Source organism: Eucyclogobius newberryi, unplaced genomic scaffold, assembly GCF_026437365.1.
Source record: "Eucyclogobius newberryi isolate DKJ021-1_F unplaced genomic scaffold, fEucNew1.0.hap1 SCAF_21, whole genome shotgun sequence".
Lineage (NCBI taxonomy): Eukaryota > Metazoa > Chordata > Actinopteri > Gobiiformes > Gobiidae > Eucyclogobius > Eucyclogobius newberryi.
This window is the reverse complement of record NW_027315846.1, coordinates 20,867,334-20,888,061: the sequence shown is the minus strand read 5'-3', so window position 1 is coordinate 20,888,061 and position 20,728 is coordinate 20,867,334. Positions and strand designations below refer to the sequence as shown.

Sequence of the window (20,728 nt, the reverse complement as noted above, 5' to 3'; positions counted from 1 at the left end):
ACGCGCTGGTGACTGACGCGCCCCGTCACGACCGCAGGCCCGCGGCGTGACCGTGGCCTACACCCGTTTCAAAAGATGAGATGAGAGACGATGGAGCCCGTGTGTAACGAGTTAACATGCAGTGTCGAGATGTTTTGTTTCTGTTCTGTCACTGATTTAAAAATAACCCCAGAAACTTTCCAATTAACAGAAGGGTATAGAAGTTAAACTGCGTTACACCGCCCTCTGCTGTCGAGGAATTAGCTTTAACCGCGGGTGGAAAAGACCTATTATAGTCTGTCATGAGCCTAACCCACTGTCACTGCTGGCGAAATGATTTATACTTTATAAAGCTACCTGTCTATTCTGGGTCACGGCTCGTTCTCCCAGAATTCCATAGGCGCCTTAGAACTGGATCACATAATGTCCTAAAGCTTAATGTGCTGGACACGTCTCAGTAAATATGCTCTTGCTGCTGTTTGTGCTCATGTCTGGTCTATTACCACGGAACGACACTTGCACTGACAATCCTAGAGGAACAATAAAGATGATGATTTGGGGGATGATTTTAAGATGCGCCTCCGTGAGCATGATGGAGGTCTTCTTATTAATAATTCAGTTGGCGTGCAGCAGCCAGGTGGGGGAGGTAGGTCACAAACTGGACTGCTTGCAAAAGACACAGATGCAGCAAAAAAGAAAAAAAGAATTATATATATATATATGTGTGTGTGTGTGTGTGTGTGTGTGTGTGTGTAGCCTATTGAAAGAAAAGGACCAAAATAGCCTAAGTGAAACCCCCATAAAGCTAATTACGCCCGTTTCCCCTGCCCAGTGGAGGACGGGAGCCGGAGAAGCACGTGTCCTCTGTGCCGTGCGTCGGGGAGGAACACATGACCGCTGCTCTGCACATACACTTCACCATCCCGCTGCCTGCCTGCCCGTGTTTAGGATGAAGTGAGTCTGAGAGGCAGCGATAGGCCGAGCTCCTCACTGCAGTTAGCACCCTCTGGACCCTCGTCACATCCGCGGAGCCTTTTAACGCAACTCCAACACTGTGCTGTGTCCGGGGCCACTGGAGCAGAAGACGGATGAACTAACGCGGCTTTTTGGCCATTTCTATGCGTTTGATCCTCCTTTTCTTTGCCGCCTTTTTTCCTTTTTTCCTCTCCTCGCGTCTTTTTTGTGACGGTTGAATGCGTGTGGATGCGGGGGGGGGAGGACGATGCCTGCGCTGGGGCTCTAAGAATTGCGCAGCCTGAGAGAGAGTCGACTTGTGCGGGATCCTGCGTCGGGCTCAGGTGCAGCGGAGTGGACATGGGGGCCGCCGCCGGTGTGACGCGTGGGCTATGCGGGCTTTTCTGCCTCTCCCTGCTGCAGATTTCCACGGCGTGGGCTTCACAGAGGTGAGGGGGAAAAAAGCATGCCTGTGTTTCAATGCACGTTATTTTTTTTGGGGGGGGGGCACAACTTCACTGCTCCGTCATGTTTGTGTCCAGTGCCAGTGAGCCCAGTAACATGTCATATGTCAAAGCCACGGTGGACAAGCTGTTGAAGGGCTATGACATCCGCCTGAGGCCTGACTTTGGAGGTACATTCAGAGTCTGCAGTGTGTGTGTGTGTGTTTGTGTGTGTGTTTGTGTGTGTGTGTGTGTGTGTGTGTGTGTGTGCGTGCGCGCTCTCCGTCCTGACGCATCGTAACGCCGTGTGTTGTGTGTTCTTGCAGGCGCACCTGTGGACGTTGGCATGAGCATAGACATCGCCAGCATTGACATGGTCTCTGAAGTTAACATGGTCAGTCCCGTGCTTTTTTCTCTGCTCCCGTGGGTGCAGAGTGTGTGTGTGTGTGTGTGTGTGTGGGGGGGGGGGGGGGGGGGGGGGGGGGGGGGGTAGTCTCCTGGAGTGAGCGGAGAGAGGAGCAGGTTGCAGTAATTACATAAGGCCGGGGAGTTTGTGGAGCACTGATGCAGAGGAGCAGCCGCGAGAGCCAGTGTGTGCAGGTGAAGATGTTGCACGTTTTAGTGATGATGATGATGATGAGGATGAGGAGGAGGAGGAGGATGAGGATGAGGAGGAAGAGGATGCTGGTGCAGTAAAGGTTTGCACTTGGCTCATGCAGCGTTATGGTTGTTTCAGAATTCGTATTATATAATGTATTAGTTCTGCAGATAGACATGCATAAATTATAACATATGCAGAGGGTGGGGCCGAGAGCAAAGTATCAGCAAACAGGCCCTCTGTGCTGTGATTTCAAACACTCTCCGGCATTTTCTTGAGATTTTTTGCACCAGCTTTACACCAGTTCTAACAGAGAGGACCTCATTTATTTCTTGTGCGGTTGCAAATAGAGAGTACATATTTGACTGGGCTCATATCCCCAACAAATGGTAAAGAACAGGGAGTACCCAAGTGCATCCACTAGGTGAGACCTGAGCGAGTACCTCACTGCATCTGTAATCAGAGAGGAGAAACAGGAAGTACATTGTACTGCACTTACATTTATTCTGTCTGCAGCCATGTTATGTATCCCACTGCCAGTGTACGGAAGTAACTGAGTACATGGAAAGAAAATATGTATTCAGAATACTTATTTGTAAACTGTTTTCTGGTTCAGTTACTCAGGTGTTCAGAATACAGTTACTTTCCTAAAATCATTGTGGTATTTGAACACACCAAATTAGGCTTCAGACTTCACAGAATGAGTGTTAAAAAATAGAAAAAGCAGCACATATAGTATAGTATAGTATAGTATAGTATAGTATAATATAGTATAATATTGTATAGTATAGTATTGTATAGTATAGAATAGTATTGTATAATATTGTATAGTATAGTATAGTATTGTATAGTATTGTATAGTATAGTATTGTATAGTATAGTATTGTATAGTATTTTATAGTATTGTATAGTATAGTATAGTATAGTATAATATTGTATAGTGTTGTATTGTATAGTATAGTATTGTATAGTATAGTATAGTATAGTATAGTATTGTATAGTATAGTATAGTATAGTATAGTATAGTATAGTATAATATTGTATAGTATAGTATAGTATAATATTGTATAGTATTGTATAGTATAGTATAGTATAATATTGTATAGTATAGTATAGTATAATATCGTATAGTATTGTATAGTATAGTATTGTATAGTATAGTATAGTATAGTATTGTATAGTATAGTATAGTATAGTATTGTATTGTATTGTATAGTATTGTATAGTATAGTATTGTATAGTATAGTATAGTATTGTATAGTATAGTATTGTATAGTATAGTTTACAGAGTGCATCTGCAATTTTTCCTTCTCTCATTTGTGATAAAGGTTCTCTTGTCTCATAAATAAATGCATGACAACAATGCAAGCGGTTTTAATCCCATGTTGCGTTTTCACACTATCACATTATGCAACTCAATGTGAAAGTATTCAAAATACAGTATTCTGATTTGACCAAGTAACATGATACGTAACATATACATTTTAATGCAGGTATTCAGTATTCTGAACTAAATACATTTCTTAAGCATTACTGCCCACACATGTATGTATTATAGAACAGGGAGTACCCCACACATGTATGTATTATAGAACAGGGAGTACCCCACACATGTATGTATTATAGAACAGGGAGTACCCCAAACATGTATGTATTATAGAACAGGGAGTACCCCACACATGTATGTATTATAGAACAGGGAGTACCCCACACATGTATGTATTATAGAACAGGGAGTACCCCAAACATGTATGTATTATAGAACAGGGAGTACCCCAAACATGTATGTATTATAGAACAGGGAGTACCCCACACATGTATGTATTATAGAACAGGGAGTACCCCAAACATGTATGTATTATAGAACAGGGAGTACCCCACACATGTATGTATTATAGAACAGGGAGTACCCCACACATGTATGTATTATAGAACAGGGAGTACCCCAAACATGTATGTATTATAGAACAGGGAGTACCCCACACATGTATGTATTATAGAACAGGGAGTACCCCAAACATGTATGTATTATAGAACAGGGAGTACCCCAAACATGTATGTATTATAGAACAGGGAGTACCCCACACATGTATGTATTATAGAACAGGGAGTACCCCAAACATGTATGTATTATAGAACAGGGAGTACCCCACACATGTATGTATTATAGAACAGGGAGTACCCCACACATGTATGTATTATAGAACAGGGAGTACCCCAAACATGTATGTATTATAGAACAGGGAGTACCCCACACATGTATGTATTATAGAACAGGGAGTACCCCAAACATGTATGTATTATAGAACAGGGAGTACCCCACACATGTATGTATTATATAACAGGGAGTACCCAAAACATGTATGTATTATAGAACAGGGAGTACCCCAAACATGTATGTATTATAGAACAGGGAGTACCCCACACATGTATGTATTATAGAACAGGGAGTACCCCACACATGTATGTATTATAGAACAGGGAGTACCCCACACATGTATGTATTATAGAACAGGGAGTACCCCAAACATGTATGTATTATAGAACAGGGAGTAACCCACACATGTATGTATTATAGAACAGGGAGTACCCCACACATGTATGTATTATAGAACAGGGAGTACCCCACACATGTATGTATTATAGAACAGGGAGTACCCCAAACATGTATGTATTATAGAACAGGGAGTACCCCACACATGTATGTATCATAGAACAGGGAGTACCCCACACATGTATGTATCATAGAACAGGGAGTACCCCACACATGTAGTAGAGAGCACCCCACTGTGCAGTAGAATGCAGAGTAGAGCTGGGCAATGTGTGTGACCTCATTCTTGCTCTGCTATTATACTAACATCTTCATATTGTGATTTAGTCGTATTCTCTTGAATACAACTCTATGCTCTAGTGAGTGACTGCTAAAGACCAGGGGAGCACCCCACAGTATTCATGGGGAGAGTACCTCACTACACCCACTGAGAGCAGCTAAAGACAGGTAATACTGGGGCTGCCATATTTATCACAATTGAATCCAGATTGCAATTATTTAAGCATAAAAACAACCAAATATGCCTTTTAATTGTGTGTAAAGGCTGCTAACCCTGTAGTTTAGTTCTTTAACATTTCAACTTTGGGGCCAAATGTTTCAGCATAAAAAATCTGGGGAACATCCATATTAATTGCGTGCTATTTTATCCATTTTGCAGCCCTCAAGAAGGTGCTCCCGGCATTACCATGAGCCTGTATGGTTAAGAATCACTGGTTGAGACCACCTAAATGTGGTGGAATGTGGGGTTCTTGGATCTGTTTAAAGTCCAGTTCTCAGTCAATGCTTCTAGAGCTGTTTAAAATGTGAACATTTATATAACGAGCACATGTTATACATTAATGCAACACCATGTGCTTTAAAAGATAATATGACAGTAACGTTTAGAAACAAAACATCTCTCTTACACAGTAATATATCAAACATAAGACAGGCAATGGGCCTGGTACAATAAAGAATAAAAAGGGAAGACGTAGAGGAGGATTAAAACCCCCAAAACATTGATCTCATAAACCAAACAGATGCTGTGCTAAACAAGAAATGTTTTCAGCTTGCTTTTAAAAGTAGTAAGTGAAGGGGCACATTTTATTGCTAGGTAAACTGTTCCACTTGATTGGAGCATTAGTGAGAATGCTGCTGCACCAAACTCAGACTCAATACTGGAACAGTAAGAAGAATGCCAGTGAAGGATCTCAAGATTCTTATATGTTGATAAGCTTTTGGAACAGAATATATCAAACCATAAATTGTGAATCAAATGGGAATGGCAGTGCAATTAGATGTTTAGTTATTCCATTCCACACTGTATGCAGAGCAGAAAGCAGGGAGCAGCCCACATACAGCCCAGAGCAGAGACTCCACCCCTGCACCTGCAGCTGTGCTAAAGCACAACAGATTGTTTGCACAGTAGACAGCAGAGAGCACCCAGCGCACCTACATGCAGAAAAGATCAAAGCAGAGACTTCAGAGTACCCACTGTATCTATATACAGTAGAGCGCAGCAGGAAGTAGGTCATGCAGCAGCAGCAGCACACTGCAGTAGTGATGACAGGGCATGAATTTCTATATTCTTGTTTACTGCAGTGCACAGAAACACAAGTAAGTTGGGAAAAGATGCACTAAGAGCTTCCTGAGGGTAACCAGGGACAACTCAAGTCAAATATGCTGCGATGACCCACGACAGTAAGAGAAGTTTGATGCTGTGGCGGTAAAATGACCCACTTTAGGAGCTGGAGATGATAGGAGCTGTAATGTTAAAGGCTTTCTCTGATGACAGGCTGTTTTAACAGTAGTGTGGCAGATCAAGGAGGACACGCACTTGTAAACAGCAATTTTAGGATGAAATAGAGTTGCTTTTCAGCTCTCTTCTTTCCCAGTTCAAATACAGGCACAAATTAGAGCCTAAGATGTCCATAAGAGCGGTGATAGGCTGAGAATAGGGCTGAACAATTTAGGGACAATATCATCACGATTTCAAAGTTGCACAATGTCACTTTTCTGTTGGAGGGTCCGCCACCTGCTTGTCTCCATGGAGATGTCATTGCGTAGCCTGGAATGAATGGTAGTAACTTACTTTTCCCATTTACATGACACTGCTCAAAACACCTTGAAAAACTGGCATTTTTACTGTGAGCAAGGTCGCCCTCCCACAGATCTGACCTACTTGGCCTTGTGGCACCACCAGCTTGTCTCCATGGAGATGGATATGTTTGATGTCATACTGTGCAACATCTTAGCAAAGTAATATCTATGGAGAGTAGAAAAGATATTGTTTGGGTTTGAGATTTAACGTTTATAGTCACGAGTCAGGTCACTGTGCACAATATAAGCGGATACAGGAATGATAAATATTAACTTTGAAATATTATGATTCATTTTGAAATATATATATTCAATTCAAATAGCAGAATGAAACACTTAAGTACTCATTTAGTTTCTATAATTAGTCATAAAAGTTAAATAACACATTCCCCACAATCTAAACACAATCAATATTGAGCCCCTGAAAACTCATGTTCCAGCATTACTTATTGAACATAAGTTGATATAGTAATAATTAGGGATGTCACAATATCAAATCTTAGTGTGATTATTGTTATTGTTACCAAAAGGGGAAACCGTTCATTTATTTTCATTCCCGTGGTCTAACATGTCACTATTCCTCAAGTTTGTGACCAGCTTTATGACATTGAAAGACAAAATGAGGTTAAAAATGACAAAAACATCCAGATAAAAACAGTTCTTTACATTTCGTCTATATTTTTGGATATATATTGAAAAATGAATACATCATTTTGCTTCTAAAATTGTCACGATTATTATTTTCATCATTTCTTACGGTTGTTTTGTGACTTGACTTTCAAATTCCACTTTCATCACCACTACTTTGAACTTGGAAATGGAGGAAGTGTGCTGGGCCTTCTCTTCGCAGGACTACACCATCACCATGTACTTCCAGCAGTCCTGGAGGGACAAGCGCCTCTCCTACACGGGCATCCCCCTCAACCTGACGCTGGACAACCGCGTGGCCGACCAGCTGTGGGTCCCGGACACGTACTTCATCAACGACAAGAAGTCTTTTGTGCACGGCGTGACGGTGAAGAACCGCATGATCCGACTGCACCCGGATGGCACCGTCCTGTACGGTTTAAGGTGATTGTCCAGAATCACCAAAATAATACAGTGGTGGAACAGTTAGACACGGTTATATATATATATATATATATATATATATATATATATATATATATATATATATATATATACGAGATCTTACAATTGACCTTGAAATACGAAGCAATGCATTGAAACAAGGCAAATAATATGTAAATCTAAATTAGTGTCACTTATTTGATTAACTTCTGTTCTTGGGAGCTTCATAAAGACTATTATACTTCCTTTTGTTGAACTGTGAGATCGTGTTTGTGTTCCGTGTCCATTAGGATCACCACCACTGCGGCCTGCATGATGGACCTGCGCAGGTACCCGCTGGACGAGCAGAACTGCACGCTGGAAATAGAAAGTTGTAAGTATTTATAAATATTTTCCAGAATCTTGGTGTCGTTTTTCATATTTTAAAAGGGAAAATCCCCCCAAAAAATGTGTTCTTGAAGTGCAGAGCATTTAGTAAATATTTATATGTGATATTGGAATATTATCAATATTTATTCATTAAATAATTAGCACTGGTCAAAAGTAAACATAAATATAGCCGCAAGCGGCAATGATCGGCCCTCGCCACGCCGCCGCCACACCGCCGCCACGCCGCAATTGTCCTTTTATTACGCCTACTGCTGAATCTGTGACGCTGTCACATCTTCTCCCCTTTGTTTTACCATCAAAAAGCAATTTTATTTTGAATTCTTGGCAAAATGTGCGGCTTTGCCGCACAGACACAGTGACTCTTTGAATAAAAATGTGGATAACTTTTGATGGTCCTGAAGATGAGTCTCACCAAATTTCAGGTTAATAGGGCTGATGCCCTGGGAGGAGTTGGTGAAAGTCTAAAGTGTAAAAACGTTCTGGTGATTTCCCCATTGGAATAACATGGGAGGTTTCGGTCATCGCTACAGCAAAGCCGTAACAATTATGACATGGGTCTCATTTACTTTTTTGATGGGGCCAAAATTGAGTTTTGTGTTCACTTCAAGTAGGTTTAGGGCAAAGAGTTTAACAACTGATTCTAATTTGACGCAATTCGGACTTTATCTGCGCAAACGGCAGAAATGTTAAATTTGGGAGATTTCGGAAATTCTAGCTAAAGTTTGAGGCTTCGCCGCACAGAGACCATGACAGGTATCAATGTAATTTGAATAACTTTTGATGTCCCACTCCTCAGTAGCATTTTCACCAAATTTCAGCTTTTTAGAGCCAACGCCCTGGGAGGAGTTCGTAAAAGTACGAGTCATGCTTAGCCATTTTTGAACCAATATGGCCAACATTTGGTTGGGTGGACGGCGTTGCCGTAATAATATTTTTTACTTCTCTTGTCACCATCTACCTCTGCGCCAAATTTCATGTTTCTAGGATCAGATTTTTTTTGGGTCATTTCCTATCTCTCAATGCATTTTTGGTACATTTTGGGGGCGCTGACGCGCCAATTTTATTTATTTTAGAAAAGGGAAATAGCCAGAATGTAGAGAGGCACGATTTTTAGAGGTGTGCAAATTTTTGTGACTTTTCGTCAATGTTCACTGGGTGAAAAATAGGGGGGTTGGTCCCGAGAAGAAAGAAAGAAAGAAAGAATAATATTCCGATGTGAAAACAATGTTTCCCATTTTTCAAATATCATAAACTATACATTTTCGGAAAGCGCTCGCGCTTTCCTACCTCATGGTGTGGGTCCCTGGTCACTGACGGGTAATTTCGTTAATTTTGAGTGGGCTCCGCCCACTTTGTGTTTTTGGCCCTCTATACAGTAATAATGTTAAATTTTTGCATTACATGCTTATATGCACGGAACATGCAAGAGATGGGGAACGTATTCGTGAGCTACTTAGGGCAAATGAGTGCTTTATATTGGGATGACGACCGCTTCCAATGTAAAGTGCTCGTTTAGTGCGCACTTTTGCACGGGCTTCGCCCGTTTACAACGGTAATGTTCCATTTTCCTACTACTAATTAGTATGCACGGGGCGTGCGTGAGTGAAGGAGTGCGTTAGTGAGTGTTTGGAAGTGGGCGAGCGCTTCGCGCTCGATTTCGTGCGCACTACGTGCGCACTTTCGCAGCCGTGCTTTGCACGGCCTTACGAGATTAATAGGCCTCTCGCCAGCTTGTGGCGCTAGGGCCTAATTAGTGAACAAAACTGCAGCAAAAGGTAAGGTTTATTCAGTGTTTTGTTTGTTTAGCAGTTCTTTGTAGCTTCCTCTGTACAAAATACATAACTTTGGTTCCTATTACACTATTTGTCCCAGCATATGTAGGAAAATCCCCCTTGAGAGTCTCAAGTTACGGAACTTTGTGTCTTTTGTGTCTTTTCCAAGCCTGGATGAAAAGAGAAGGTGGCATCACAAATACAACCAAAGATAATCATTTATAAGTATGCAAATCACAAAGGCTGTGTTGAAAATGAACATAGGACATGATCGTAACCATCGAAATGTCTATAACATTGTATTTGGCGCTTTTGCAACCGCTCAACTGAACAAAGTCGTTAACACTCAGATAAACAACTAGGACGTGTTAGTGTTGAGGGTGGATCACTCCTCCCAGAGCCGTGTTAGAACCGTAGAAGCTGAGGATGAGTGTTGGAACATTATACACTCTAAAAACGTTGTCCAGCTGTCTCACCCTTCTGTGGCTACGGCCCCCACCTGGACGACTGAGGTACTGCACATAACTCTATGCCTCCAGATGGATACACCACAGACGACATCGAGTTCTACTGGCAGGGAGGACCGAACGCCGGTTCCGTGACGGGAGTGGAGAACATCGAGCTGCCACAGTTCTCCATCATGGACTACCAGACGCTCTCCACCAAAGCGGTGTTCGCCACAGGTCAGGCTTCTGCCGCTCAGAGCATCACTACCACTGAGGAGACTTGACCTAGATCCAGGCACGGGGGCTGGGTACAATGAATAGTTTATTTATTGTGGTGATGGAGGGAAAGAGGCTGAGGGGGCTTATGGTTCTGCTTCTGTGATGGAGTTGGGCAGGAGCGTAGAGGGGTTTTTGGAGACACTTTAAAATGTTATGTCACGAGAAGAAGAGAAATGAAGAAACCCATAACATGACATCGGTTTTGAATTTCCAGGGTTGAAATGTTTTAGTTAGTTTGCTTTTCTATTTGAGCCACACAAAAAGTATAATTTGTGACAAAATATGTAATATATATGTAGTATATCTGTAGATAAAATGAAAAACTATTGTGGGATGGACAGTTATTCTTATTTTTTTTATTGAGGAATTTCCCTGATCATTCAAGTTTCTGTCATAATCTTCTTTTAAATAAACACATATTGTAAACTATAACTGTAAATGTGTTCAAACCAGGCTCTGACATCGCTCACTTGTGTCTGAGTGGTTTTCATTTGCTTAAACCACCTTGAGTTTTCACAGTTTTTCCATTGAAACACCATTAGTTTGATCACAGCTACTGGTCTGGTCTCAAATGTGTGCTTTGACTCTCACAGGTTCTTACCCCAGGTTGTCCCTGAGTTTCAAACTGAAGAGGAACATCGGTTACTTCATTCTGCAGACGTACATGCCCTCCACCCTGATCACCATCCTGTCCTGGGTCTCCTTTTGGATCAACTACGATGCTTCTGCTGCCAGAGTGGCATTAGGTGATTTTAGAATGTTTTAAATTTCTCTTTGCGTCTTCTTTGAACTTCTTTTAAACTTGTATTTACATATACATCACTGTATCAGACTGAACAAATCATTTAAAAAGTAATAAACCTTTTCACACCAAATGCCACTTCCACTCTGACTAAACCCGGGCTAAAGTATTTCTAAAGCAGGACTATGGCGACATAAGATAAATAGGTCTAAAACCAGGACTAAGCTAGAGATAAACTAGAACTACACTAGATTTGCCATTGAAAAGAAATGCACAATAAACCAGAACTAAACAAAGATCAAACCAGGACTAAATCAGGACTAATTACCGTATACGTCAAAGCCCGGCCTGTAGGACAAGCGGTTTGTTCTAACATAAATGTGACTAGACCTGGAGCAAACCAAGACTGAAGGATGCTCTTGATCGTTTACAGGGATCACCACGGTGCTGACCATGACCACCATCAACACTCACCTCAGGGAGACCCTCCCCAAGATCCCGTACGTCAAGGCCATTGACATCTTCCTGATGGGCTGCTTCGTCTTCGTGTTCCTGGCTCTGCTGGAGTACGCCTTCGTCAACTACATCTTCTTCGGCCGAGGTCCTCACCTGCAGAAGAAAGTGGCCGAGAAAGCAGCAAAGTCCAACAACGAGAGGGTTCGCCTGGAGAGCAACAAGGTCCAGGTGAGAGACATGTCATGTGACCCGAGAACATGTCATGTGACCCAAGAACATGTCACCCACAGCTTCACTCTTCTCACTGAGGAACTGTGAACATGCACTGTGAACGTGAGCAGCATGTCCAATGTTCTGTCCTTCAATTGTCATGGATATCAATGAGTGAATATGATGTTATGTCCAAACAGTCACTCTTACGGTCACTCTTGCAGTCACTCTTACAGTCACTCTTACAGTTACTCTTACAGTCACTCTTACAGTCACTCTTACAGTCACTCTTACAGCAACTCTTACAGTCACTCTTACAGTCACTCTTACAGCCACTCTTACAGCCACTCTTACAGTCACTCTTACAGTCACTCTTACGGTCACTCTTACAGTCACTCTTACAGTCACTCTTACAGTCACTCTTGCAGTCACTCTTACGGTTACTCTTACAGTCACTCTTACAGTCACTCTTACAGTCACTCTTGCAGTCACTCTTACGGTCACTCTTACAGTCACTCTTACGGTCACTCTTACGGTCACTTACAGTCACTCTTACGGTCACTCTTACAGTCACTCTTACGGTCACTCTTACAGTCACTCTTACAGTCACTCTTACGGTCACTCTTACAGTCACTCTTACAGTCGCTCTTACGGTTACTCTTACAGTCACTCTTACAGTCACTCTTACAGTCACTCTTACGGTCACTCTTACAGTCACTCTTACAGTCACTCTTACAGTCACTCTTGCAGTCACTCTTACAGTCACTCTTACAGTCACTCTTACAGTCACTCTTACAGTCACTCTTGCAGTCACTCTTACGGTCACTCTTACGGTCACTCTTACAGTCACTCTTACGGTCACTCTTACGGTCACTCTTACGGTCACTCTTACGGTCACTCTTACAGTCACTCTTACGGTCACTCTTACGGTCACTCTTACAGTCACTCTTACAGTCACTCTTACGGTCACTCTTACAGTCACTCTTACAGTCACTCTTACAGTCACTCTTACGGTCACTCTTACGGTCACTCTTACGGTCACTCTTACAGTCACTCTTACGGTCACTCTTACGGTCACTCTTTCGGTCACTTTTACGGTCACTCTTACAGTTACTCTTACGGTCACTCTTACGGTTACTCTTACGGTCACTCTTACGGTCACTCTTACGGTCACTCTTACGGTTACTCTTACAGTCACTCTTACGGTCACTCTTACGGTCACTCTTACGGTCACTCTTACGGTTACTCTTACAGTCACTCTTACGGTCACTCTTTCGGTCACTCTTACGGTCACTCTTACAGTTACTCTTACAGTCACTCTTACGGTCACTCTTACGGTCACTCTTACAGTCACTCTTACGGTCACTCTTACAGTCACTCTTACAGTTACTCTTACAGTCACTCTTACGGTCACTCTTACAGTCACTCTTACAGTCACTCTTACAGTCACTCTTACGGTTACTCTTACAGTCACTCTTACGGTTACTCTTACGGTCACTCTTACGGTCACTCTTACGGTCACTCTTACAGTTACTCTTACAGTCACTCTTACGGTCACTCTTACAGTCACTCTTACAGTCACTCTTACGGTTACTCTTACAGTCACTCTTACGGTCACTCTTACAGTCACTCTTACGGTCACTCTTACAGTCACTCTTACAGTCACTCTTACGGTCACTCTTACGGTCACTCTTACGGTCACTCTTACAGTCACTCTTACGGTCACTCTTACAGTCACTCTTACAGTCACTCTTACGGTCACTCTTACAGTCACTCTTACAGTCACTCTTACGGTCACTCTTACAGTCACTCTTACGGTTACTCTCACGGTCACTCTCACAGTCACTCTTACAGTCACTCTTACGGTCACTCTTACAGTCACTCTTACAGTCACTCTTACGGTCACTCTTACAGTCACTCTTACAGTCACTCTTACAGTCACTCTTACGGTTACTCTCACGGTCACTCTTACAGTCACTCTTACGGTCACTCTTACGGTCACTCTTACAGTCACTCTTACAGTCACTCTTACGGTCACTCTTACGGTCACTCTTACAGTCACTCTTACAGTCACTCTTACGGTCACTCTTACAGTCACTCTTACGGTCACTCTTACAGTCACTCTTACGGTCACTCTTACAGTCACTCTTACGGTCACTCTTACGGTCACTCTTACGGTCACTCTTACAGTCACTCTTACGGTCACTCTTACGGTCACTCTTTCGGTCACTTTTACGGTCACTCTTACAGTTACTCTTACGGTCACTCTTACGGTTACTCTCACGGTCACTCTCACGGTCACTCTTACGGTCACTCTTACAGTTACTCTTACAGTCACTCTTACAGTTACTCTTACAGTCACTCTTACAGTCACTCTTACAGTTACTCTTACAGTCACTCTTACAGTCACTCTTACAGTTACTCTTACAGTCACTCTTACAGTCACTCATACAGTCACTCTTACAGTCACTCTTACAGTTACTCTTACAGTTACTCTTACGGTTACTCTTACGGTCACTCTTACGGTCACTCTTACGGTCACTCTTACGGTTACTCTTACAGTCACTCTTACGGTCACTCTTACGGTCACTCTTACGGTCACTCTTACGGTTACTCTTACAGTCACTCTTACGGTCACTCTTTCGGTCACTCTTACAGTTACTCTTACAGTCACTCTTACGGTCACTCTTACGGTCACTCTTACAGTCACTCTTACGGTCACTCTTACAGTCACTCTTACAGTTACTCTTACAGTCACTCTTACGGTCACTCTTACGGTCACTCTTGCAGTCACTCTTACGGTCACTCTTACAGTTACTCTTACAGTCACTCTTACAGTCACTCTTGCAGTCACTCTTACGGTCACTCTTACAGTCACTCTTACAGTCACTCTTACGGTCACTCTTACAGTCACTCTTACAGTCACTCTTACGGTTACTCTTACAGTCACTCTTACGGTCACTCTTACAGTCACTCTTACGGTCACTCTTACGGTCACTCTTACGGTCACTCTTACGGTCACTCTTACGGTCACTCTTACAGTCACTCTTACAGTCACTCTTACGGTCACTCTTACAGTCACTCTTACAGTCACTCTTACAGTCACTCTTACGGTTACTCTCACGGTCACTCTTACAGTCACTCTTACAGTCACTCTTACGGTCACTCTTACAGTCACTCTTACAGTCACTCTTACGGTCACTCTTACAGTCACTCTTACAGTCACTCTTACGGTCACTCTTACAGTCACTCTTACAGTCACTCTTACGGTTACTCTCACGGTCACTCTTACAGTCACTCTTACGGTCACTCTTACAGTCACTCTTACAGTCACTCTTACAGTCACTCTTACGGTTACTCTCACGGTCACTCTTACAGTCACTCTTACAGTCACTCTTACAGTCACTCTTACAGTCACTCTTACGGTCACTCTTACGGTCACTCTTACAGTCACTCTTACAGTCACTCTTACGGTTACTCTTACAGTCACTCTTACGGTTACTCTTACAGTCACTCTTACGGTCACTCTTACGGTCACTCTTACAGTTACTCTTACAGTCACTCTTACGGTCACTCTTACAGTCACTCTTACAGTCACTCTTACGGTTACTCTTACAGTCACTCTTACGGTCACTCTTACAGTCACTCTTACGGTCACTCTTACAGTCACTCTTACAGTCACTCTTACAGTCACTCTTACGGTCACTCTTACAGTCACTCTTACAGTCACTCTTACGGTTACTCTCACGGTCACTCTTACAGTCACTCTTACAGTCACTCTTACGGTCACTCTTACAGTCACTCTTACAGTCACTCTTACGGTTACTCTTACGGTTACTCTTACGGTCACTCTTACGGTCACTCTTACAGTCACTCTTACGGTCACTCTTACAGTCACTCTTACAGTCACTCTTACGGTCACTCTTACAGTCACTCTTACAGTCACTCTTACGGTCACTCTTACAGTCACTCTTACAGTCACTCTTACAGTCACTCTTACGGTTACTCTCACGGTCACTCTTACAGTCACTCTTACAGTCACTCTTACGGTCACTCTTACAGTCACTCTTACAGTCACTCTTACGGTCACTCTTACAGTCACTCTTACAGTCACTCTTACGGTCACTCTTACAGTCACTCTTACAGTCACTCTTACAGTCACTCTTACGGTTACTCTCACGGTCACTCTTACAGTCACTCTTACGGTCACTCTTACGGTCACTCTTACGGTCACTCTTACAGTCACTCTTACAGTCACTCTTACAGTCACTCTTACGGTTACTCTCACGGTCACTCTTACAGTCACTCTTACGGTCACTCTTACAGTCACTCTTACAGTCACTCTTACAGTCACTCTTACGGTTACTCTCACGGTCACTCTTACAGTCACTCTTACGGTCACTCTTACGGTCACTCTTACAGTCACTCTTACAGTCACTCTTACGGTCACTCTTACAGTCACTCTTACGGTTACTCCAGGCTCAGACAGCACGCAGTATAAACGTGGTGCAGTGCACGCTGAATACTGTCAACGATGCACTCCGGATTCCATTAGTTTTCACTTGACTTCCACACGTTTCTGTCCCATATAAAGGGCTCGTCAGCAGCGCATTAGCACGAGGTCATGCAAGTGCAGCTTCAGAGTCAGTGACCGCTCCATCACAGGAGTCACAGTTTGTGCAGGTGCAGTCTGAGGCGTTACTCTTACTTGAGTAGCAGTTACCATAAGTGCCTTTTTTACTCTGAGTCATTTCCTAGACCACTACTTGAGTAACTTACTTTAATACAACTCTACCAACCTTTTAGCACTTTACAATAACTACCCTTTAATTAGCCTTAATAAAGCATAAACAAAGACTTCATAATGAACAAATGATGCATTAAGAAGAAAAAGTACAAAATTAGGGGTTTAGCAATTTGCGTTAGTTATTATAATGATTTATTGATTAATCAGAATTAGAAAAGGTTCATGTGCAATACTCTGACATAATGTCAATCATATTGGTGCAATATTCTCTGTCCATATAACTGCTGTAAATAGTGTGTTACTATTGTTACTACTTTTTTTTAAAGAGTTTTTATAAGAGCTTTTCTATTAAGAGTGTTTTCTTAAAGTTTTCTATACGTTATCTGTTCTTTGTTGTTTACTTCTGTACCTACTTTGTGTTGCAACACTGGAAATTTCCCATTGTGGGACAAATAAAGGCTTATCTTATCTTATTATTACCATTGTCAATGAACAGAATTCACAAACATAGGAACTTGCTTTGGTGATTCAGTGCAACATAAAACAATGAACAATGATAAAACAACCTATATAAGTTAAAAAGAAAAATAATTCAAATCTGCTATTGGATAAAAAATAAAAATAGGCTTATTATGTACGCAAAATGTAAGTTGTCACAAAGCCTTGACTGGTCTGTCAAGGCTATTAAAAGTGCAGTTATTCCAAAGCGTTACCTCCCCTGATCAGGACCACCCCTCTGCACAGGTGGACGCGCACGGCAACATCCTGCTGACGAGCCTGACGGGGGAGATGGGGGGCGCGGACATCATGGGCGCCCTCACCGACCCCCGAGCCACCATGTTCTCCTACGACAGCGCCAGCATCCAGTACCGCAAGCCCATGACCAGCCGAGACCTGTACGGACGCCCCGCCATCGAGCGCCCCCTCAGCCACAAAAAGGGCCGGCTGAGGAGGAGGGCGTCCCAGCTCAAAGTCAAGATCCCGGACCTCACCGATGTCAACGCCATAGACAAGTGGTCCAGGGTGGTGTTCCCCATCACGTTCACCTTGTTCAACCTCGTCTACTGGCTCTACTACGTGAACTAGGCCAACAACAAAAAACAAGTGCAGAAAACCTCGGGGACTTGTTTTGAGTATATAAGAATGAAAAGTCACAAACTGTGTAAATATATGTAAATGTAAATTATATAAATATATAGAATAAGAAGAGTATACTTTATAAAATGCTTTTTTAGTTACTGGGATAGGCTCCAGTACACGCCACCCACTGAATAAGCAGATAAGATGAATGAATGTAAATGCTTTTTTGCTGTTTATTAGCGAATTCAAAATACAAGAACTGCAGAAGATACACACCGTTACTATAGGCAGTGATTTATCCTTTCTCTAGGCGTATTTTCATATTTTAATGTTGCATGTGTAACTTTTCCTTATTCTATAATTAAGAAAATGAATAGAACCAAGAACCGTTTGCAAATGGGTATATAAAAGTTGTTGAAAAATGTGTTTATAATAAATGCATCTATGAATAATGAAGGGAAAAAAAAAAGGTATTTTATGGTTGACAAGTTCTTTAAGATTTTATTTACAATAACAAATGATTTCTAGAAAGAGAACAAAGCAGCAGTGGTTCATTACATTTTAAGCAGCAGCACATACTTGTATCATCCAACTGTCCGGACGCTTTTGAAAGAACTTGAGAGAAATCTTTTTTTTTCCCTCAACCAAATGTACTATACATGTTAATACTGGACACATGTGCTCAAGACATCCCGACTTTGGCCTCTTCAGTTCCAACGTTCTCATTTCAACTGTAGAACCACCTGTAAACGATAAGTGCATGAATAAACCATACGCTAACTATGCATTTGGAAAACAGAACTTGAGAAGACAATGTGTTAAAGAAGTATACGTTTTACTTCGATTTACTTAAATTGTCTTTATTTATAAATCATTCTGAATATATTCTGTTTAAAGATTTGTTTTAGGTGTTGTGACATCATGTGATATGACACCAGGGCTGAGCAATTTTGGGAAAATATCTACTTGCTATTATTCTTAGTAGTATTGTGATTATGATTCGTTTGCTATAGGGCTGGTGACACAAAATGAATCAACTTTTCTTTCCCTTATATTGACTGATCACAAGCATTATTATAATTTTTTTTATTGTGTCTTATTAAAAATAAATAAAAATGGCTTTCGGTACCGATTTACTGAATTCTTAACATTCGAACACGAGAAATGTTCTTAACTTATTTCTCCAAAGTCTGAACTCTGAACTGATCTCGATTAAAAAAGACAGAAGCTGATTATTGATTATTAGAAAAGGATGAATTTTGATCTAGATTTGAGTCGTTTATAATCAGGATTCAGTTCAGAGTGCATATTGAAAACTTGCCCAGGAAGATTGTCATTTGAGAGTAAACAAACACATACATTTCCTTGAGTTTTAAACTACTGGATAAGCAGGTTTTATACACAACATGACAGATATTTTGTAGTTTTATAGCCGACAATCCATTACTTAAATAATTGCATTCAGTTCGATCGATTGCTCCTCCAGCACCATCTCTACCGTCATGTTCTGTACCTTATTAGCTGCCTCTAACGATGTGATGAGCGTGTTGAGTTCCTCTCGCGTCATCTCCATGGTAACCGGACGCAGGACTCCCTTTTCCCTCACATCCAGACTCAGGCTCAGCAGCGGAGTTTGTAGGGACGAGATCTTGTCACTGGACAGCGCGAGCTTTGGACACAGAGAGGGAAAGACAAACTGGTTATTGAGAAAATAAGAAAGTGCGGCTGTACAAACACACCCCACCAAGAATAAATAACTCGGATTTCACTGCCACAACGTTTGTAATCGTCTTGTACGTTTCTCTGTCTTACCTTAAGTTGCCAGTCGAAGTCAGTGAGGACAGCAGAGGAGATGGAGGTGGTCTTGTCCAGTAATGCACGACTGAGCTCTTGGCGTCTGGCTTTTAACACGCTCAACAATACATCCTTATGTTTGGTGTCCGACAGGGCGGCCAGCACCTAGCAAATCAAACAAATGGATAAGCGAGAAGAGGGATCATTGTTATGTTTATGAAATAACGTTGATCGGGGCCTTACTTTCTCATCAGAGCTGTGTCCCCCTGAGCCAAAACAAAAAAGTCTGGAGAGGGACTTGTTCAGGTCGAGCCACTCGTCCAAACTGCAGGTGGCGCTGTAATCCTCTCTTTGTGGCTGCTTTCTTCCACATACTCCATCGACCACTGCATGGCACAACTGGTAAACGTAATGGACATTTTAACAGCACGTTTTGAAATGTTATGATGTAATAATGTCATGCCTGTTTTGATATTGTTCAATAATTGTCGAGTTATGCTATGTGTAAGCCTTGAACAGACTCGTAAAGACCATATCGTTGTTGTTTTTTGTATGAAACTATAATATGCGTGGATTGATTTGACTTTTTGTTCATTGCAAAATGTATCTTAAATTGCTTAATAATAGAGTTCTTGTTCAAAACGTGCAATGTGCTCAATGCTATTCTTTTATTCTTGAAAAGCAACAAAACATTTTTGAACAAATGTATGACCCGGAATCTGTTTTATTAATTATCGAATATAAATGTGGCGAAATGGGTGGAGCTAGGGGGTAGGTGAAAACAGACATTTTGAGCTCTCGCCCAATAAATGCAGGACAGTGCAGAATATTATTTGAACGAGCATGGATAGTCGACTTACAAGTTTGAGTAAGCCAATGATGAGGGATCACAGTTCAAAGCTCATAACAGTCCATATTATATGTCCCCTTCATTAAGCACTAGTTGAGTTTGTGATCGTGAATAACATTATTTAGTTAGTAGACAATCACTAAAAAGTACTGGTGTGGGATACTCACTTTACGACAGTCCGTGTCTGAGAGTTTATTCAGTAAAAGAAGCGTCATCTTTGCACCATTTCCACAACAGAACAGAACAGAACAGAACCGGAACAGTGGAAGTGTAATCACCCGCACGGG

The 20,728-nt window shown here is 41.9% G+C and overlaps 2 protein-coding genes across 2 annotated transcripts; one reads left to right on the top strand and one right to left on the bottom strand.

The window, feature by feature from the left end:
* Nucleotides 1-1,147: 1,147 nt before the first annotated feature.
* gabrb1 (gamma-aminobutyric acid type A receptor subunit beta1) lies at nucleotides 1,148-18,929 on the top strand. Its single transcript, XM_072457183.1, has 9 exons — nucleotides 1,148-1,382; nucleotides 1,476-1,567; nucleotides 1,703-1,770; nucleotides 7,455-7,675; nucleotides 7,966-8,048; nucleotides 10,377-10,520; nucleotides 11,156-11,308; nucleotides 11,738-11,988; nucleotides 17,462-18,929. Exons 1-9 carry the CDS (start codon nucleotides 1,183-1,185, stop codon nucleotides 17,801-17,803), a joined length of 1,554 nt encoding a protein of 517 aa, XP_072313284.1. The 5' UTR covers nucleotides 1,148-1,182; the 3' UTR covers nucleotides 17,804-18,929.
* On the bottom strand, nucleotides 18,255-20,714 carry commd8 (COMM domain containing 8). The gene is made up of 5 exons (XM_072457188.1): nucleotides 20,609-20,714; nucleotides 19,835-19,990; nucleotides 19,610-19,756; nucleotides 19,311-19,466; nucleotides 18,255-18,540 (listed from the first exon to the last, which is right to left on the bottom strand). Exons 1-5 carry the CDS (start codon nucleotides 20,654-20,656, stop codon nucleotides 18,520-18,522), a joined length of 528 nt encoding a protein of 175 aa, XP_072313289.1. The 5' UTR covers nucleotides 20,657-20,714; the 3' UTR covers nucleotides 18,255-18,519.
* Between the last annotated feature and the right edge of the window lie 14 nt (nucleotides 20,715-20,728).